This window comes from Astatotilapia calliptera, chromosome 23 (assembly GCF_964374335.1).
Source record: "Astatotilapia calliptera chromosome 23, fAstCal68.1, whole genome shotgun sequence".
In the NCBI taxonomy this organism is placed as follows: Eukaryota; Metazoa; Chordata; class Actinopteri; order Cichliformes; family Cichlidae; genus Astatotilapia; species Astatotilapia calliptera.
The window spans coordinates 10,123,732-10,146,179 of NC_137443.1; the positions used below are offsets into that span (position 1 = coordinate 10,123,732).

The 22,448-nt window shown below is 44.2% G+C and overlaps 1 protein-coding gene across 1 annotated transcript; it reads left to right on the forward strand.

Moving 5' to 3' along the window:
* The first annotated feature begins 599 nt into the window (after positions 1-599).
* On the forward strand, positions 600-22,017 carry wdr18 (WD repeat domain 18). The gene is made up of 11 exons (XM_026159157.2): positions 600-950; positions 1,101-1,388; positions 3,030-3,140; positions 4,525-4,658; positions 4,904-5,045; positions 5,329-5,472; positions 5,566-5,630; positions 7,494-7,618; positions 16,386-16,549; positions 17,299-17,367; positions 21,806-22,017. The coding sequence occupies exons 2-11, from the start codon at positions 1,176-1,178 to the stop codon at positions 21,932-21,934; spliced, it is 1,296 nt and encodes a 431-aa protein (XP_026014942.1). The 5' UTR covers positions 600-950; positions 1,101-1,175; the 3' UTR covers positions 21,935-22,017.
* The last annotated feature ends 431 nt before the right edge of the window (positions 22,018-22,448 follow it).

Below are 22,448 nucleotides of genomic sequence, written 5' to 3' on the forward strand. Positions count from 1 at the left end.
AATGAATTAAAATTCTGTCTGGGTCTTTGGTGGATCAATAAGCTGGAGGAAAAGATTGCAGCCTGCCACACCCTCTCATCGTCCTGTGTTAAGAGGATTCTGACAGTTAACTCAGGGGTGTTGATTTATTTAAACTATTATAATCATCCTACTGTAACCAGGTTTCTGTAATCAATCAGTGTCTTGATCAATTATTAATTCAAGTAGTAACAAGGATAGAGAATATAGAGACCTAATGTTGGTTCACTGACTGATTGAAACTGAAATTCACTGTGCAAAGGGTTTGAGTCCAGAAAAGTGAACCGGCCAGCCGCTGTAACTGTCTGTAAAGGCATGTTAGGTTCAGATGTGGTTCCTTTTCTTTACAGATAACCACAACACCAAAGAAAAGATAAAACGGATTCAATGAAAGCGCAATAAAATAAAATCATCATGGTTTTATCAGTCTAGAAACGAGAACGCTTGTTGAGATATTTAATTTGTGTGCTCAAGTTGTGAAATGTGTTGGACTGCATTCGTGTTATTGTTTGACTGAGACGCAGTATTTTAGTTGTCACCACAAGGGGGCACAGTTTATCCGTGAAGGCACGTATGCTGCCTCATCACGCCCCTGAGGCGGCAAACGTGTCGTCACGTATGCTGCCAAATGAGCGGGTGGAACTCAGGAATGTTCGCTTTGAAAGACAGGATGTAATGTGTGTCAGTGTATAAATAAAGTTTCCAAAGAGCTTAAGGATATTCTTTTGAGATTTGAACTCGTCCAAGATTTTTGTAGCGAATTAAAACTCCAACATGCTCTTGAGTTATCGCATTCACAAACCTCGGTGTCCACGCTGGCCTCCCAGCAGAGGGATGGTCGTACCCCATCAGCCTTTTATGGTTGAGGGGTAAAAATGTGCGGTTCTTAAAATGGAAGTTTAATTATGCAAAATATTCATATTTGCTTTCAGGTGAGTAAAAACCTGAATTATTTATCATTTGTTTAGAATGTTTGTATAAATAACGCCTCCCGTGCTCTAAGTTTTATTTTTACTTGTGTTAAATATTTTTGGAGAAAAACAGGTGTTTCTAAATAGAGCCTGTCCCTACATCTCCCACAGTGCACCGCGCCCGGACGTGACGTATCGGTCTCGGACGTGACGTAGAGTGTACGGCGGTGGCCGGTGTGTGTGTGGATGATGGCGGCTCCTCTGGAGGTCCTGCTGAGCAGCGATTCGGGGTCCCAGCTGTGGAACTGCACCGTGTTCGACCCGCACAGCGGCTCCAGTCTGCTCTCGTACCGCGGCGGGAACAGCGGCGCGCGCAGCCTCACGGTGCTCGGCGGGGAGTACCTGCTGTCCGCGCAGCTCGGCAAGAACTTCATCAACGTGTGGGAGCTGCAGAGAAAGGTAGGACAGCACCTGGCCCAGCTGAGCCCACCTCGCTCACTAGGCGAGAGTCACGAAAGTAACGCTCCGCCGCTCAGCGCGGACAGGGGCTCAGAAACCCGCAGTCCCTCTAAAGGTGTAAACAAAGCGTTTAGAAAGCTGACACTTTAATTCTGTGAAAAAGAAAAAGTAGAGCCGTTGTCAGAACCACTCGAACCCCCTACCGAATCCCGTTTATCTGTCCTCACACCTTACCTGTGTGATGGCTGCAGCTCAGCGTTAAAGAAGCTGATTCGTGAGTCCACGTGTTTTCGCACAGACTGCTGTGTTAGTACACACAGATCTTGTTGAGACATCCTACAGATGTGCAGTTTCTCTGTGAAGCATTCTACCTTGAAAGCCTGCTGCTCAAATGTAACATGGACACACCTGGTGGTACAGCAGGTACGCAGAGCCGTTTTCAGAGTGTTGAGGGTGTGCTGCAGGTCACTGTGGTGATGGTCGCTGATCACCTGTTGTTTGAACCTTGCTGACCTGTGTCTGACTTTCCCTTGAAGGTTCCATCACCTCAGTTTGATATCTGAATTTGGAAGCAGAAAATTAGAGGTCATCCAGGTCTTTATCTTTAAGACAGTCCTGCAGTTTAACTACTTGGTGTGTGTTATCAGGCTTCATGGATTGGATAGTATCGAACACTGCACTGAGGTATAGCAGGACAAGCAGAAAGATGAGTCCACTGTCAGAGGCCATAAGACGATCATTTGTAACCTTCACTAAAGCTGTTTTTGTGCTGTGATGAGCTCTGAAACCTGATTGAAACTTCAAATAAGCCATTTCTCTGCAGATGATCAGAGATGTTTGACAACTACTTTTTTTAAGTGTTTTTGATATGAAAGGAAGGTTGGAGATTGGCCTATAGTTAGCTAAGACCACTGGGTCATGTTCCACAAAATGCATCAACTAAGCCCCATGTCCTCCTATCAGAGGAGCAGCTGTGCTGGTGCTTGGAGGGGCGTTAAAGAAGTAGGACAATAGTCTCCAGATGTGGCGCTCTCCAGGACCCGCTCAGGGACCTCGGGTAATCTGAATTGCTCAGCGCATAATGGAGATCATCAAATATTGTTTTCAGTTCTTGCTTTATTGTATTTGATCTAGTTTTATTTTGGTAGCAAAAATGTTATTCACACTGCGTTTCCTCTTTTAATTTCCTGTAGCAACTCTGATAGACGTCTTTAAAGAAAATAAAAAGAAATGCTGCTGGAAATGCCCAATCATCAGAAGCACACAAAGCGTCACAATAAAAATGTTTGCTGGGGTTTATGTTTGTTTCTAATGTGACACATCAGAGCTCTGAACTGTATACAGCTCCATGAAGTGTGGTACCTGGATGGCATTACCTTAGGGCAACTGTTGCTGTGATTTGGTGATGTATATAAATAAAATGGTATTGAAGTGAAAATTGAATGTCTGATCATGCTCAGAGCCTAAAGCAGAAAAGAAGATGGGGGGTTAAACACCAAGCTGATGCCCATGTTCTGATATTCATGGTCTCTGATAATCTCTGACTGGGCTTTTTAAATTTTGTTAAGCCAGCGAACAGAGTAAGCCTGGATATGTTGATCTTCCCTCGTAGACACACCCACTTGTTCTTTTGTTGTTCAGGATCAGCTGCAGCAGAAGATCGTGTGTCCCGGTGTGGTCACTTGTCTTTCTGCTTCACCTAATGGACTCTTTCTTGCTGCTGGAGTCGCTGAGGCCATTTACCTGTGGGAGGTGAGTCTATTCAAGCTCCGATTGGCTGAATGTAATTTATTAATTTTTAAGATCCTGTTTAGCCTGTGCTGTACGACTCAATAGGCAGACAGCATGATGCAAATCACAAGTTCTTTCAGTAACTCTACTGATGTGAAGTTACTGTTCAGCAGCATTCATTCATCCTGGTCACTCATCAATCAAGCGGTCAGTAAGCAATCTGCCCTTTGATGAATGGGATTTCACCAGTCTGTGACCAAGCTGGTGACCAGTGTGATGAGGAAGTGCCAGGCTGTTGTGGCTCTGTGTGGTTTGTACAGATGCTCGTGAGGCCCCTGATTGTTCAGTTCAGTAAATAAACTGTTAAACATGTCTTGTTTCTTCAGACTTCAATCATCCGATCCAATATATGTTACACAAAAGAGAGTCAATAGCAGCTGTTTAGCATTGGCAGAGAAGATTTGGTTTGTCATGGGTACAGCCCACATAACTGAACTCTGTTGCTCAACCCACGAATACCTTTTCTCTACAAATGTGGCACCATTTAAAAAACAAAACACAGACTTTCCAATATTACAGGAACAGTTGTTACCAAAAAGAAAATATTGACCAAACAAAGTTTAGAATACATCCATCCATCTGTTTCACTCTTATTTAATTTAGTCTTGCTGGGGGAGGAGATTATCTGAGCTATAGGTGACACCAGGTACACATTGACAGGTCTCCAGTTTATCACAGGGTTAACATAGAGACGGATCAGCACTCAGGCTCAGTCAGGACTTGGACTGGGGAAGGAACTCTGAGAACCAGGAGAGAACCCACACAAGAATAAGAAGCACAACTACCCACATTCGTGTGGAGAACAGATTCTCATATTCTTGTGTTCTCTGAAGAACTAACAGATAAAGTTAATCTGAACAAAAAACACATCTTTAAGCATCTCCAGGTGTTTAACATAAAAGCTCATTATTGACTTACTGACACCACAAAAAGCTGCTTAGATGATGCTGACAGAGGAGTTTAAGAAAGAGCATCACCATCTCAGAGCTCCTCAGCTGTTTCCATCCTGTTCATCAGAGAGGAAACAGTAGAAGCTGAATGCATGGAGGAGGGTTTGGAAAGTGAAATGTGAACACAGGATTGGAGATCAGCTCGTGCTGTGCTAAGACTAACTCACTAAAACTGGTTCATGAGAACATCTGGACCTCCTGCAGGTTCAATGTTAGAATAAAGCTCCAGCAGACATATGGAGGTGATCAGAGGCTGAAGGAGCTGATTGGAATGAGGATTCAAACATTTCAGGAAGAGCTTAGAGAGACAGTTCTTCCTTTTATGTTTTTGTCGTTTTTGGGGGGGGGTTTGTCTCTTTGTTCAGGTTTGTTTACTTTGTTTTCTCACTGATCAGGTGTGCACAGGTAAACTGCTGTCTGTCCTCAGTCGTCACTATCAGGACGTCACCTGTCTGAAGTTCACTGATGACAGCAGCCATTTTGTTTCTGGTGGAAAAGACAACCTGGCTCTGGTGTGGAGTCTGTCAAGGTGAGACATACCTGAAAACACATCTGGAGCGTTCTGTAGCTTTTAATCAGGAGTAAGGTATTTCATGACAAGAAGACTAATGTGAAGTCAGCCAGGAGAGAGGCGCAGTGTCCAGCAGGTGCAGCTTTAGCTGTGTGTGTGTTTTATAAAATTCAGACTTGCCTGGTAAGGTCGGCGCGTCACCTGTGACTCTGAGATGTGCCAGACGGATCTCTGACTCACTTACTCTGTTCACTGTGTTTCAGTGTTGTCCAACTGGATGTAAGCCACGCCCCTGAGCCTCGCCACATCATGTCTCGTCACTCTCTGCCAATCACAGACCTGCACTGCGGCCTGATGGGAGCTCAGGCTCGAGTCGCCACCGCCTCCTTAGACCAGACAGTGAAGGTGAGTTTGTGCACCTCTGCTCATGTCACTCAGCGATCCAGACAGCTGTGACCCAGGTAAAGCGGGCAGCTGATGATCTTCATCTCACCATAATCAAGAACAGGAGTTAGCGTGGTATTGAGGAGGAAGCTTACTTCGTTTAGTTTCTCTAAACAAGTTGGTGTCTTGAAACTGTCTGTGTCTGCAGTTCATGTAGTAATGGGTTAAATCATACCAATCAGAGCTCAGCACAGTAAAATATCAGTCATCACAGTCTTAGGGTTTGTTTCTGCTAATTGTCTAGGTATGGGAGCTGTCCTCAGGCGAGCTACTCCTCTCGATCCTCTTTGATGTGGAGATCATGTCTGTGACCTTTGACCCTGCTGAGTACTTCGTGTTCTGTGGAGGAAGTGATGGAAATATTTTCCAAGTGTCTCTGTGCAGCCAGGTGAGTCTGTCTCATTTTCTCACCCAATCATGTTTTGACTCCTCCCAGCTTTAAGGGGAGACGATAAAGTTTACCTGTTTGAACTGTTTGCAGAGTCTCGGTCGGGAAAAGTCGTTCCAGTCGGATGGCGAGGGGAATCAGGTGTTTAAAGGTCACAGGTGAGACAGCCGCTGGCGTTTGTTTGCAGGAATATGGTCGTGTGTGTGCACGAAAACCAGCTTTCTTTTTTCTTCTTTTCAAAATAAAGTCTCACGCTAGAAGCTTTGATGAACCGTTTTTACCTTTTTGTTTAATAGTGAGAAAAAAACTGTGTGGACATTAAAGCTGGTGGGCCTAAATGTCACGCCACAAGTTCTTAGAATACGAGGGGGAACACGTGTATCAGAAACCCAGGGAGGAGAGACTGAGCGGGTCTTAATCACACGCAGTTTAGTCCCCGAGGAGGAGACCAGGAATAAATAAACACAATTCTTTTGAACAACTTTTGCAATAAGATGTTCTTTGTACATTAAATCCCGCCCAGTGCCGCGATAAAATTGTCCTACAACCTAAGACAAATGTTCCTTATATGTACAAAGAGAGAGGAATTCCTCTTCTGATTTTTGGATCACGCCAGCCTAGTTTCAGGAGGACGAGGAGAAACTCCCATCTCCGTCCTGTCTCTCTATCAGGCTCGTCACATCACAACCCAGCTGCGCTCCGCACTTGAGTCTCTTGCTAGCTGCTACTTCCCTCGTGGCACCGCCCTGTAAACAGACAGACACTGGACAGAAACGTCATCCGTGAAGCTGGCCTGGCTAATAGCCACGGTGACCCTCCCCCAACACGGCTGCACCCGGCAAACAACATTGGAAGCCGTTTCACGTGGCGATCCGGTAGCATGTCCTTCTCTCCCACGCCTGGTTCCTCCTTCCTCTCGAGCCTGTGCCTGTCCTTTTTCTTTTAACAAGTCTGTTCGACCGCTGATAGGCCACCTCAGGGCCCACCCACACCTCCACAGATGCAACCATTCCACAGTGGATTATAACAACATTATGCAAAACACAAAAATGATGCAAATAACATCAATACTACACATACAAATAAACGCTAAAATCAGAATAAAACGTAGCATAAAACAAACACAAATTTCCACTGTGTGACAAGATGGAAATTTGTCTGTAAAGATTTATATCAGCAGATAGCCCTGGGTCATTTCCTGTTCCTTTTGCAGCAAAAGTCTTGTTCACTGAAAGCAGAGGGTGAAAATCTGTAGAAAGGACGGGATTGCTTCAATGAGTTTAATCTGACACCAACCATTTCTCTGTGGCGGTGACAGGAAGTGCGAGTATTTTCATGTGTGTGGAACAAATTGTGTTTCCGGTACGGTGCGAGGAGCGGCGCTGGTGATCACGTCGAGCGTTTGGAGGTCAGCGAGTCCACCGACAATTAACCTTCATCGTCTGTAACAGTCACGACGTTTAAGCACAAAGTTAGAACAAGTGGGGCGGGGCTTCAGACGGAGTATGGCTGGGGCCTAATATGAGTAGCAGAAAATTAAGAAACTTCATGTGTTGTACAAACAGTTTTATCTCCATGTTTGAAAATAAATGAATAACGTGTAGACCGTCAACAGGATATGACCATGCCAGGCGACCAGTTCTTTATCACAGCAGAGTATTGTCCACGTTTTCACGGTGCTTCTCGTCAGACTTGTGGGAGTCTGCTTGGGCTGAGGTGTGACATCACGGCGATAAATGGTGGTGGGCTGTCTCTTCATTAATTCCAAGCTCGCCAAGCAGTGGGTGTGGTAGGAAATATGAACGACCATAAACTGAAAACAGGTGTGGGGAAAACGACACGTGTGATGAAGAGCTCTTGTCTCCATCGGTGAAGTAATCCAGATGGTAGTGAATAACACACGTCAGAGGAAGCCCTTCTAACAGGTGTTTACTGTGGATTAACTTCAATGATCAAGGTTCAGGATGATTGTTGATTAGGGTTTATTAACTGTATTGATCGTGGTTGTGTGTTCTCCTCAGGAACATGGTGACGTGTCTCTCAGTGTCGATGGACGGGACTCTGCTGCTGTCAGGGTCACACGATGAAACGGTTAGACTGTGGGACATTCAGAGCAAACAGAGCATCCGCTGCCTCACACACAAAGGTAAGTCCCGCACCGTGTGACATCATCAGGGTTGAGAGATTTTCTATCTGTGCTGCCTTGCTCAAAAGAAATCTCAGCTTGAGATCTACTTCTGGTTACATGTGGGTCAATGGAAGCTGCACTTTTAAGCTATCACCTCAGGGAGGTGCTGTTTAATTGCCTCCTCCTCAGCTGCTGCTGGGTTATTAATGAGTGGTGACGCTGGCGGCGCTGTCTCCTCCTCTGGTGTCTGCTTGATGATGAGCGGCGGTGTGGTTCTGACAGGAACACGAGAAGGGACCTCCCCGCCGTGATCGTGACTGACATTTTGTAATTAACCAAATCCTCCGCGCCAAATTCGTCTCACTTCAAACGGCCGTCAGCGACCGTAATCCCTGCTTTGGCCGGATGCGCGGCTCACCCTCCCCCCCTCCCGGTCACGTTTCTGCTCACAAAGAGCCAGAGTGAATTTAAAGAGAAAGCTTCATCCTCCATGACGACAACGCCTCAAAAGGATTCGTCTCAGCAGAGCAGATTCAGCTCCTCACAAAAAGGCGAGAGGAGGTGCTCGCTCTCAGCCCGTCTGATGGTTTTACCTGACGTGTGCAGAGTCGGACTCATCAGCGTGATGAAACGCCATAGAACATAATTCCTGCCATCTCAAACCTCACCTGCTGCTGAAGAATTTTTAACCTGGCTTCACTAAACATGACCAATGTGCTCCCCTCACCACTGGTCTATGAGGAAACCAGTGTCAGACAGGTAGCGCTGCAGGTATGTCACAGGTGGAGCAAACCTGAAATAATCTCAGGATTTTGAGTTGAATCCAGGCTGAAGCTGAGCCTTTTTAACTGAGTGAAGTGAAGAACGATCAGTGTGACATCATAGTGATGTCACTGATTACCATGCAGATGTTTGTCTGTAGGCATCATGCTGACGACCTTCACAGAAACCATCGCCCTCTGTTGGGCACAGTCAACGGGCGAGAGGTGGGATGCACCTGGATAGGTTGCTGTCTATCACTTTGTTAAAAATGTAAACTCACATGGCTCCAGGACCCTGGAGCACCCAGGAAGACCACAGGAACAGAAGGCGGTCCTCAGACATTTCCTCGCCATTTTTAATCAGTTATTTTGTTTCATTTGATTATGGTGAGAACAATGATGCGTCACAGGAAGTAGATCATTTGATGGTTGGGTTTGACTGAGGCAAGTCGGTGCAGAAGTCTCGGATCTGAGATGCTGTGATTGGCTCAGCATCACGTGATCCTCAGAGACGTCATTTGAGATCCATCTACAGGTGCTAAGCTCAGAGGAGACGCTGCATCCCATCACTGTTATCGAACACATTGTGTGTGTGCGCGCGATTGATTATCTGAGCTGCTGTGAAATAAACCAAATAAAGTGAGAGGTTCATGAAGAGTTCATGAGAAGCGAGGAGGGGGAGGTGTGCATCAGTCCGAGTTCTCCTGCCTCCTCCGCCGTTTCTCAGCGTGTCAGATCTGCGACTGTTATAAAGAAACATCCATCTGACAGCAGAGCACCGCTCCTGCAGGCGACGAGGCGAGACCACCTCTCTCTGCTGCCGCCACCTCATCTCAGGACTCATTACCCCGAGAGGCTGCGGGGAAACACTGACAGCTCTGAGGGCCCCTGAACACATCGTACTAGAATAAAAAACACAGTGACACTTGAACACACCATGCTGCATTGAACCGTACACCTGAGCGTGACAGCATTTTCTGACAAACATCAGTGGCTCAGTTGAGTTGTCTTCTGCTCGGACTTTTCAGTACAAAGTTTCACTCCTCGGGGATTTTATTTATGATGTAAGAGCAAGGACACCCTTCCGAGAGAAACCCTTAAACGATGTGTTAAAACGGAGCCTGCGGGTCCCCTAGAGATTTACAGTTTTTAATTAAATAACTGACCATCAGCACCAGTTATTATTATCATTCCACCTAAATTTTGATGGCTCAGTTGAGTTGTCTTTGTGGCGTTCCTGCAAACTGCAGGTTTTCTTTAAATTTTTTCAACTATTAAACATGAAGCTGCCAACTCCATGGCGTGGCAAGCTGTCCATTCATGTGGCTGTAGGTTACTGTTGTAGTCGCCAGGTATTTCCTAATGTCATAGATCAGCTGTTTGGACTGTGTCCTTGGTGTGACGCGTCAGAGTCGCTTCCTGATGTGTTCTCTAATTGAGCTGCTGGATTTTTGTTGTTCAACTAAAAAGGAACTTTTGGGAAGAGCTGGTGGGCGGGATTAGTGTGATGGCCATACAGGAAGGCTATTGCGAGGCAGCCCATCTGCAGTGCTGACATTTAACTGCTGCTTTTACCTCCCAGAGATTCATCTTCACTACAATCCTGAGACTTTTTGCTGAGACAAATCATCAGCAGCTGAATTATGATCAGAGTCTGTAAGAGAACCACAGACAGGAAGCTGACTCGCAGAAGAAAGGAATTATCACGATAGAGATAAGATAAATGATTTCTGTGACATCGCAAAACATGGAAACTTTCATTTCAGCAGCCCACATTTGCCTGACAGTTTCAATGATTGTCTTTTATGTTTGATAGTATTAAATTAAATGCAATGATCTCAGGAGTATCTCAGTAAACAAACGGCATTCAATGAAAACTTGATGAAGACTCACCACCTGCAGTTATCAGTGCTACTGATGGGGGGGAGCTGTGCTCAGATGAAAGAATCTGACAGTTTTTAAGATGAGCTAAATTATGTTAGCAACTAATCTGCATACTTGCGTTACATTAACATCCACACTCAGTAAAATTAGGCTTTGGTAAAGCTTTGACAGGTGGCTAGCTGTCTGCAATCAAAGAGGCCATGCCCCCAATAATGCAAACAGTTGTTTTCTAAAAACATTCTTCACCTGTACAGTTGTTGTGAAAAGAGAAATTATCTTTAGAGGCTAAACCAGTTTTTCTATCTGGTTGTAAACTTGTTAATTTTAACATAGAGATAGATTCACTGCTGCCTCTGCTGGACGGTAGATGAACTGCAGATTTATGGTATAAAAAAAAACCCAAAAAACTTTCCTTCAGCTCATGAAGCAGTTGATGTGATAAGTGTCTTTCATAGGTTTGTTTAGTGCAGGGGTCTCAAAGTGGCGGCCCGGGGGCTGCCACTTTGTATTGTTGAATACAAACAAAATGATAGCAGAAGTGCTGCCATGTGTGTGGCCAGAAAGAGAGGACCAATGTGTTTATTTGGTAGTTAAATGAAAGGCTTCAGTTAGTTAAGAGGGAGTAAAAAAATTGTGTTGTTATACAGTATTTGAAATAAAAAACAAACAAAACATTTTCTGAAATATTTGTGGATTTGTTTCTTGTTTGGTTTTTTGTACTACTTGAACACTAAAGTGGCCCTCCAATGAGATGACAGTGCCAGGATTGGCCCATGGCTCATTTAAGTTTGAGACCCCTGGTTTAGTGGAATATCGATAAAACATCCAGGTGAGAGGCTCCGAACCAGCTGAGGGTGTTTCCTCAGAGTGTCTGCAGTGTGTTGGCAGCCCTTCAGCCTCTAACACACTCAGCCTGATTTATCTGTCGTTCTGGACCACATTTGGACCATTAGTGTAATTCCAGCAGCCGGAGCCAAGCAGACGATCAATATGTGTAATTGAGTGGGGGATAATTAGCCCGTTTCTATTAGCACAACAAGCAGGAATTCTGCTCGGACTTTTCAGTATAAACCTCCTGAGTTTCACTGCTCGGGGATTTTATTTATGATGTAAGAGTGAGGACATCCTTCTGAGAGAAACCCTTAAACTATGTGTTAAAACAGAGCCTGCGGGTCCCCTAGAGATTTACAGTTTTTAATTAAATAACTGAGCATCAGCACCAGTTATTCTTATTATCATTCCACCTACATTTTGATGTTTAACTTTCCCTCAGCTTTGAACCCCCCTTTGCCTTTATTTTACTGGGAGGACATCTCAGATAAAAACCCTTTCTTTATCATAGACACGTCATTCAAAGTTTAAATGACTAACAGGTGTTACAGGAAGTGTGCTAGACTTTTTAAAACTCATCAGGGACTGTAAGTGATGCCAGTTTTTATGGCTTTTCAAAATAAAATCTCATAAATATCAGAATGACCCTTCAGTAAATGGCAGCAGTCATGCAGAGACTCAGTGGTAGACACACACATTTACTTTGTTTCACCTTGAATCATTGTATCATTGACTTTCATATAAAAGCTCAAAAATATTTAAGCTGCTTTTTAAGGTTTATAAACACTTTCATTTTGAAATCTATGTCTGAGCTTCTTTCAGCTCACCTGCAAGGTGACCTGGCGGTCATTATGTTTTGCTGGTGGAGTTTCTCACCCTGAGCATAGTCTCTCAGGGATTGGTTTTATTGAGGAGCGGCAGCTTAGTTGAAATCAGATGAGCTATCAGCTGCATCTGACCGAGGCACTGACATGCCTGGGGACTGACCCCCAGGTCAGACTGCAGGTATAAACCTGGTTCAGCAACTGCTTTTATACTTATTGATCTGGTGTTGGAATCGCCTGCTCTGGCTGATCGATGAGCCAGAGCAGTGTTTGAAAGTATTTTGATCACAAACTTTAGAGTATTAAACATTTAGCGTCATGCTAACCTAGGAGCCAATCAAACAGCTTATTCCATATTTTAAATTGGCACATTATGTGTCTGGTGCTCTAGGTCAAAGATGAAGCTGCTGGCTCTCAGGAGTGGAGCTGTAATGTGTGAGGCTGTAGAAGTTTAACCTGCAGGCAAAAGCGTCTTGAACTTTATTTTTGAACATCTGAAGCTGGGGCAGCATGCTGCATGCATCAGAGTTTAAGGAGGTGGACAATGGAAAAGTTGATGGATGGCGGGATGGATGGGTGGGTAGATTTCAGAATTGCTAAGCATAAGATTTGCTCTGGTGGGGAGGGGGCGTGGTGGGCATGGCTCAACTCCTCATGGGAAACCTTCAGGTGAACAGACTCTGAGTCGTGGTCACACGGCCGTGGTCTTCAGTCTGCTGTAAACTGTTTTCTGAGCAGATAAAACATCTTCAGCAGCTGCTGCAGTCGGACCAGTTTCACATTAACCTTTGAAAGACGCTGCCGCCAGCTGGTCTCACAGCGAGGAGCACGGTGAAGCGGCTGCTAGAGGTGAAGCTGCTACCTGAGTACAGGTAATAAAAAAAGCTGTTTAGAGTGAACAGGTGAGGTCAGCTCACTTGTTTCGTTCTGTGTGTAAATGAGCCACTTCCTGTTTCGGGGCTCAGGCGTGTCAGTCAGCTCAGATGCTTTGTCGTCTCCCGAGCGATTTGTCATCCTTCAGACTCTTAAACAGATCCTCGAGCTAATCTCAGGGAAATTAATTTTAAAAGTCCCCAGACAGGAAGTTAGAGTGACAGTGAGCTGAGGCGCTGAAGGCGGAGTGGATACAGAGCGGTGAGGTGGAGGTGCAGACGGCTGTTATAGAGGGCTGTTATGGAGGGCTGAAGGTGGAGGCAGATGCAGTAAATCCGCTCCCACGCGCTGCGGTTTGGAGCTTCTGTTGGCGTGAAATGAGTCTGGCAGCGTGTCAGCGTGGCGGCAGATTTACTGATGGAGCACGCCTCGCTCAGAGCCGCTCCTTTTGATTGGCTGCAAGTGAAGGAAGCAGAGGAGATTAAAGGTGCCATTCCAATTCCTGTGTTTGTCCTGACCTGATTGGCTGTTGCAGCTGATGGACGAGCGTTGATGACAGGTTGATGAGTTGCAGTGGGACAGTTTCTCAGAGGACCTGTGGTCACCGTGGTTACAGATGGCACTTTAAACTTGTTCTCTCACTCTCTCTCACGCACACACACAGTGTCCTTGTCTCAATCAGCAGCCAGAGGAATCTTCAATAGGTGGAGGAGAGCCACCATGGACCTTGTTATTTAACCTTTGACCGCTGAATGTTTTGACCTCAGTTGTTTTTGCCAGTGATGATGATTGGATTATTTAACTGCTTCACGGCGGGCCCTGACTGGACATTGGTCTGGAATATTCCATGATTTTCATTCATCTGCGCCACATTTCAGAGACATTTACGACTGACAGAACGCGCTCGGGTTAATCACACGCAGATCCTCCTGTTTCCATTCTTCCCACAAAAACACCTGAACGTGTTTGTGCAGACCGCAGCTGTCTGAGGGACTGACACAGCGATCGCGGCAAAATTAGCCGAGGTCTGAAAACTTGAGGTCAGACATGCCTGACAGAGAACCTGTCACAGGTAGCGTTCATCAGGACCAAACACATCAGTGGTGTGATTTACCTGGTGCTAATCCGAATCGTGATGAATTTCGGGATCTTAATAATCCCGTCTGCTTCATGAGTCTCATTGATAAATGATCATGTAGGTCATGTGGCCTGGCAGCTTTTAGGAACAAAGTGAGCTTGCCCCTGCTGCAGAGCGCAGAAGCAGTCATGTGTTATTGAGGTGATCGCCATCTGTTGATGTCCATCAGCTCCTCCTAATGTGACTTGAGTGCAGCAGCTTGAATATTTTACTGATGAACCAGAAGAACTTTAATATTTCACACGAGTTTCTCTGAATGTCCTTCACAAACTCAGACACTTTGCTCTATTTTCAGTTTTTAATACTCTTCATTTGTAGAACACCAAATCAAAGGCACCTGTGATGGAAACGTCAAGTGACAGTGGACAGCTTCTTCTCCTCCTCCTCCTTTCTCATGCTCCCTTCAGGGAAGGATGGTCTGCCTCCATCTTCCCTCTCCAGCATCCTCTTCTGTCACACGGGCCAAGGCCTTTGTGACAGAAGAGGTTTGTTTGGGTGTGATCAAAAACTGATGGTCGTCAACACATGTTGATATTGTGTTAGTCCCAGAGGAGCTGACATACAGTATGCAATCAGGTGGTGGAGGTGAAGTCCTGGTCTGTCAATGAGGCTGTGTGTAAAAGTTTAAGCTAACTTCAGGCAGGCACATCTGATGAGGTTGATGTAATGAATGTTTGATGGTCAGATGGTCAGGTCAGGCCCACTCGTCTCTTCTTGTTCTGTTCTGGTGCTCGAGAGAGGTTCTGTCAGTGTGCTGAATGAGGAAACACTGCAGGACAATTAAGGTTTTATCAGCCGAAGGAGCTGCTGAGGGCAGACCAACGAACATCAGTAGATAAGAACTGAGCACGTGCAGGAAACCAACAGTGCGTTTTTGTTTATGTTGAAGCACAGTACGTATTACTCCGCGAGGCTCCTGCCTACGATAGCCGTAATGCTCCGACAATCCATCAAGCAGTGCGACTTCGTAGCTTAGCAAAGTCGTACTAAAACATTTGACAGATTTTTGAGCGCCGTGTACCACAGAAAATCGTTTTGAGGTCAGTAAACACAACCAGAATTCATACGAGGGCACACGGGATTATAAGGGGCACTGGCGATTTTCAGAAAAATCAAAGGATTGATTTCAAGTGTGCCATATTTTCCAAAAAACACGGTAATAACGACGGCCTGCTTGCATGCTCTACCAAAAATAGTACTTTGTTGTTTATCTGACGGACAAAAGCTAAACCAGTGGTGTGGAACGTTCCACACCACTGAAGTTGCAGCATTTTTACAAACCAATTCTGTTTCATCTGTTTCATTCAACGATCCACTTTCGCCCTTTTCATTCTCTGTTGCCGGCACGCTTTTTCCACCATGTGCGTATGAAAACAAAGGCACTGCGCATGGGCTTTTTACCCATATTCTATCGTGATATTTCATTTTCTTATCGTTGCCCGACATTTTACCGGTATTACCGTGAACGGTATGATATGGCCCAGCCCTAGTTGTTACCTTATGTCTGCCGCTATGGGTCACCTTTTTTGTTTTATGGTATGGTGTGTTTATGTGAATGTATTTAAGGTAGATACACATAATTAGCTCCAGGTGTTGTTATTCGGAAGGAGCAAACAGATTGTGACGCTGTTATGATAAATGATGTTGGATAAAGAGAACTGTGGAACAACAAATACAACTGCTGGAAGTGGAATAACAGCGGCATCGCGTCACTCCCGCCAACGAAAACCTCAATGGCTTCAAGTGTAGGCTTGGCCTCTGCAGACGTGTAATACAACCAACGCACCAAAAAATGTTAAAGGTTACAAAACAAGTAAGCAAAAAACCCTAATTTTGTTTCACCTAAGTGGCTTTTTAATCTGCAGCCTGTCATCATTTGCATGTTTCAGGTCGGTACAGTTTCAGCCTGGTTACATGACATCACTGACTTGCTTCCTGTTTCATCTAAGAGACTGATATGTTCTTGAAAGCCAAGTTGACAGGAAGTGATGTAAACATGGGCTTCAATGTTATTCAAAAACAAACAGCTTTATTTAAACAACACCGTGGAGCTATCACGAAAGAAGAAGAAACAGTTTTGACCTTCAGGAGCTCCCTACATCATCTTTATCACCCCAGCGGGGCGGAGCCTATCCCAGCTGCCATGGGGCAAGAGGCGACATTCACCCTGGACATGTCGCCATTTACACCCGTGAATCACAGAGGAAACTCACGTGCACTCATCACCTTAGGGGTCATTGTCATTCAGCTAATGTCTCTGGTCAGTTGGCCCCTGATTGGCCGGTTCCTGTTCATACCTATGACCTAATGGTTAATGAGCTGATGATGTCATGAGCGATGTGGGGTTAGCAGAGGATCATGCGTGTCGTGGAATTTACACAGGAAGCAAAATTTCTTCTGTAGTGATTATGTCTCTCCATCCACAAACGACACTTCCTGAGCACCGCGACATCACTTCCTGTTTGTGTGTTTAGGGCCAGTGACAAACGCCATCATCACGCCAGCTCCCGCTAACATGTTCCTGCCTGACAGTCGGCCCACCGTCCCTCTGCCACGCTTCAGCCGACACCTGCATGCCTCCGAGAGCGACAGCGGTGAGCCGGGGGAGGTGTGTGTCCGCCTCAGGCTCCACACACAGGTGAGTGCTGCCTTTCTTCCTTGTGTCTTCCATAATTGAGCTTCCTGTTTACGGAAGTAAAAACCAAATGAATGTCTGAGCAGTTTATTTTCATAGATGGGAGCCACAACAACAAGAAATTCTGACAAGACAGGGTAGAAATGAAAACACACACACACACACAGGTGAACGAAGGAGCTGTGCAGGTGAAGGCTGAACGTAAAGATGGAAAGATCAAACGTTTAAATAAAACATGAAGCTGCAGCTCAAACACATCGATCCCTCTGAAGGAGGAAGGTGACATAGACACGCACAAATGCATACACAATGAGAGGGAAACTTTCATAAGCAGCCTCAGAGCAGTTTATGCTAATGAGGCTGAGACACACACACACACACTCTCTGCTGTAATGACGATGAGTTTGAAAAATGCGTGTTTTTGCTCAGTGGGTAAGCAATAATATCAATATTTACAGCTTTGATTGCCTGACAGGTCAGAGTGCTCTGTCACCAGCGTGCCTGCTAACATCGTCAGTCCTGTTTGGAGTGTTTAACATCGTTTAATTGATCAGCTCTCAAGACATAAAATTTTTAGATGTCTTCATCATTATCACCAGATTCACACAGCAGTGCTACATTTTATTGCTAAATTATTTTTGTAATTATGGTGGAAGATTTCAGTTTTATTTTGAAGTGACAATCTGCACATCTCACTTAAAGCTGATACATCGCAGGTTTTACTTTGAAGAGGTCTGCCCGTTTGTTTACAGGAGGAGGAGGAAACGTACCTGCAGAAAGCCGACACGCTGAACTCGCTGATGAACGCCGTGACTGACAAGGTGAGAGGGGGCGAGGTTTCGTCGAGTGTTGGTTTGCATCCTCTGACAATCCCACAGTTTAACTGGCCAAGGGTCAGAGACAAACTGACTGTGAGCCTGACATTCCTGTCAGTCTTATTGATTATTGATAGCAATGGTGGTCAGAGATGGTGTGAAGAAGGCAGCTCTATTGGTCAGCCCTGTGTGTGTCTGGAGCGTGGGGTCAAAGTTCAGACTCTGAGACTGCCTCAGTTCAATTGAGTTTTATTTATACAGCGCCAAATCACAACAACACTCACCTCAAGGTAGTGGTCGGCGATATGAGGAAAATCTTATTTGCACGATATATATCATGATATGTTTAAATAACCTACAAAAACAAATGTTCTTATCAACCATATAGTGCCTAACACTGCATCGGTACACTCATTCAAATCGACAAGTCAGTGGTTTCATATTTTCATTCATATTTTTTGTATTAAAATGTTTTATTTAACTATGTTTTTTAACAATCCGTTATACACAGAGGTTTTTAACAGATGACAATCCTGTGACAGTTAAGTCTCTTTCGGTGGTCAACACTAGACCTTTTAACAAACAAACGCAAGATCACAGCAACAAAAACATCAAACAAGAATTCACGAGTAAAAATAAAACAAACTTTTGTGCTTATAACATTTAAAATTTGTAAAATAAAAAATATAATGATCAACAGAAACAAAAGTCTAGACAGTCAGTATAAAAACGACTGACCAAGAGCAATTACAGGTATCAAAGCTGTTTTTCTTTGTGTGTGCACAGTTTAAAACAGTCTTCATTTTGGACTACACTGGGTTTTGTAGTGTTTTTCATGCTGATTTCAAATCTGTGTTTAGTTTTTCCGTAGCACGTACAGTTTTTGTGATAATGCTAGTTATATATTGCATAATAGTTGGTATAATTAGCCTAAGCATGTAACCAGATTTAACGACAGTTCCCTGTGTTTTATGTTACATACGGCATTAATTGCAATTGATTTCAGTTGTTACCGTGCCTAGATTGTATTAATCATCCAGACAGTTGCTCTTATGTGTGTGGTTCATTCAAGACAAAAGCATGTCTCCCGATTACTATAGACCTTAAGAAGATGTACAAATTGTACTTTGGCTGCCCTCTGGGTGACCAGGATAAATCTTGGGCTCAACATGTCATCTGCAACAGTTGTTCCAATGGCCTGCAGCACTGGCTAAATCTGTGAAAATCAGCAATGCCATTTGCAATCCCGATGGTGTGGCAGGAACCACGAGATCATCTCAACAATTGCTATTTTTGCCACGTGAATACAACAGCATTCTCATTCAAAAATAAGCACAAAGTTGTCTACACCAGCCTGGATTCTGCAATAAGGCCTGTTCCTGTGCTGCCACATGATGGATTCGCTTCTGTAGAAGGTGACGAGGAAACGGTCAAGGTGCCTCTGGTTACAATCTAGAGCCATCAGATCTGTTCTGGCTGATGAAGATTCAGAACCAAACAAGCAGAGCTAAACTATCTCGTTCGTGATCTAAATCTATCGAAAGACAAAGCAGAACTTCTTGCTTCGAAGCTTAAGCAGAAGCATTTGTTTGCCAAGGGTGTTACTGTAACTCACTACAATCATAGTTGAAGTCATAACTTGACAGCGTTCTTCACAACTGACGGCTCAATGTGCCATTGTCATGACATCAACAGACTCTTCAGCATGTTCCAACTAAATGGTGTCTTTTCATTCTTTACAAAAATGCTCGAAGGCACTCCTACTCCATAACGGAAATGCCAAACCAAGTGTGCCGATTGCCCATTCTGTTCATCTAAGGGAGTCCTATGACAACATGAAGACACTGCTTGAATCATTTGGGTATAAAACTCATTAGTGGAACATCATCGGTGGTGATCTGAAGGTGATTGGTATGTTGACGGGAATGCGAGGAGGATTCACCAAATACTGCTGTTTCCTGTGCCTGTGGGACAGCCGATCTACTGCGGAACATTATGTCAAGGGTGACTGGCAGCCACGAGATGCCTATGAGCCAGGAAAAAGCAGTATCGAGTTTCTGCCTCTGGTTGAGCCGTGTAAAATATTTTTGCCGCTTCTCCATATCAAGCTAGGCTTGATGAAGAATCATGTTGAGGCCATAGGCAAAGGGAATTCATGCAGTTTTCAGTACCCCACTGAAAGGTTTCCAAACATAAGCGGTGTAAAAATGAATGAAGGTTTATTTATAGGTCCACAGATCAAGTTCATTTTGCAGAATGAAGGCTTCAAACAATCTCTCTCAACAGCCGAGTTCAAAGCTTGGGAGGAATTGAAGTGGCTCTGCAAAAGCTTTCTGGGCATCCACAAGTTTTCTGCATACATGGAAGGAGTTCAGCTCCTGCTTGATTCCTACCAGAAACTGGGCTGTCGCATGTCATTGAAAATAAATACACTTCCTGCACTCAGGCCTCGAGTTCTTTCCAGAAAATCTTGGCATTGTGAGTGATGAACAGGGAGAGCATTTTCATCAGGACATGCAGTTAATGGAACGTCGCTACTAAGGTTTCTGGAATGAGAGCATGATGGCTGACTACTGCTGGACGCTGTACCCTGACAATCCAGACACAGTGTGCACAAGAAAATCATATGCTAAGGAATTTTTGAAGAAACAGTGGTAGCTGACTGCCACTGATCATCATATCTATGCCACAGTGCGTGCCTGACTGAAAATATTGAAACAGTTGCTTGATTGGTGCCTGTTTAATAAAAACTGTGAAGGTCCATTGCAAACTAATATTACTCATAATTCAAAATTATCTGGCTGATGTAACTGAAAAAAATTTGAAAGCAGACCTGAAATCAGCATGAAAAAACAGTTTAGAAAAGTGTTTTGTGGTTTCTGATGATTGCAAAAAAAAAAAAAAAGAAATAAAATTGTTGACCTGTGTAGTTTTACGGCATGTTTTTGCAAATTACTGCATTTTGTGCAGCATTGTCCTTGTGAAATCCAAATGACAGCGAGTCTGAAACTCCAGCTGTCGCTATATTTTTCCCTGTCTGGTAGTATATTAATGCGCATGCTCAGCCCAGTGTGGCAGGTAGAAAATTTTGGGGTGGGGTGGGGGTTAATGATGCATTGGCAGCGTGTGTGAGGAAAAAAATCTCAGTGAATTATATGCAGACAGCTTAATATTGCCGTAGCAATTTATACTCAATGGTTACAATAAAGCCGCTTTAACCGTTGTATGTGGAAAAACGTGATATATTGCACACCCCTACCTCATGGTGCTTTATATTGTAATGTAAAGACCCTACTATAATTTAAAGAAAACCGAATACCCCACCAATCATATTGACCCCCTATGAGCAAGTGCTTTGGTGACAGTGGGAAGGAAAAACTCTGTTTTAAAGAGAAGGAACCTCCAGCAGAACCAGGCTCAAGCTGGCGTGGACATCTGCTGCAACCGGTTGAGGTGAGGGGAGGAGACAGGACAAAGACACACTGTGGAAGAGAGCCAGAGATTAATTATAACTAATGGTTTGATGCAGAGAGGTGTATAAACACCTGATTCAGCCCTAACTATATGCTTTAGGAAAAAGAAAAGTTTGAAGCCTAATCCTATAAGTAGAGATAGTGTGTCTCTCCTGAATCCAAACTGGAAGCTGGTTCCATAGAAGAAGGGCTTGAAAACTAAAGGCTCTGCTTCCCAGTCTACTTTTAAATACTCTAGGAACAGCAAGTAATATGAAGATCAAATAGGTCCAGCTCAACCCAGCCAATCAGATAACAGTATTTACTGTTTGCTGGGTAAATATTTTCCCACCTTAGTCCATCATAGGATGATCAGAAATCATGTTTCTTACCTGTTGGCTTGTGTCTGTGGCATCCCTGGAAGAAGTCGTGGTCATCTTTAACCAAAATGCTAATTTTTAGCTTGTAACCAATGTGACACAGCAGCTGTCAATCATTAGCACTTTGAAGCTTCGTTATGAGCGTGTCTGCTGCCAACGTCATCGTGTTTTCAACCCAAATGTGGTGATTAATGGGAGGTTCTGACTGTGACAGACTGGTTCACAACCTGTCAATTACAAGTCATCAGCCAACGAGTGTACAGCAAAAACCCTCCATTTTGAAAGAGTTATAAATTAAACTTGATTGAAACTTGATGTCAGGACTGAGTCTTTTTAGAACCACAACTTTCACCCCCTAGTGAGTGGCCGCTAGAAAGAAAGCATGTTGAAGTTACAGTTACTGTTGGTACTGTTGATGATCATAATAGGGGCAAACACCTAGCGGCAGGATCATCTGGTGCAGAACCAGTCATGTATTGTATTTAAAGGGACGGGAAAAAAGTGATTTTGGTGAGCTCGTTGAGCAGAGGACGATGTTTGGAGACAGATGACAGAGATTGTTTTTTTTTTTTTCTGTGATGTGTAATTGCTTGTTTTTGTTTGTGTTTTCAGTCGGTGTTTGGTGATTGCGAGAACACGAAGGTTAGAATCGCTGAGCTCGAAGAAGAAGTTCAGACTCTGAAAAAAATGAACAAAGATTTGTACGACTTCTCCAGCCAGCTGCTCACCAAACCAACATAAGTGCACTCACACACACAAACACACACTGTGATGGGTTTTTTGTTTATTTGTTTTTCTACAAAATAAAAGTTTTTGGAAAACTTCCTGTGTGTGAGCCTACTATTCCTTCTGGGTGATTTTGGGTCACGTGCCGAGACCGATTCAGGTGACTTCCAGACTTTGAACCTTTAAAATGTTGTTTAACAGTCATTGACATGGGTGGATCTGTCTGTGAACACGAAATGTAATCAGATTACCTTTAGATTACACTTGTTACTTTCAGCAGCTGCTTCGTTAAACTCGTCTGGTTTAGAAAGTCATTTCAGCTATCCATTTTTACTGAGATATTCACACGAAGATCCAACATTTGTCCATCATAGTGACCAATAATCATTCACTGATCAGCCTGATAAATGACTGATCACAGGGATGTAAATGGGGAATCTGCAGTAAATGTAATCAGATTACATTTCCAGAGCTCTCCGTTACAAAGATGGAGAGTCAGGCTTAAGAAACTCAGTTTTAGCTGATCCAG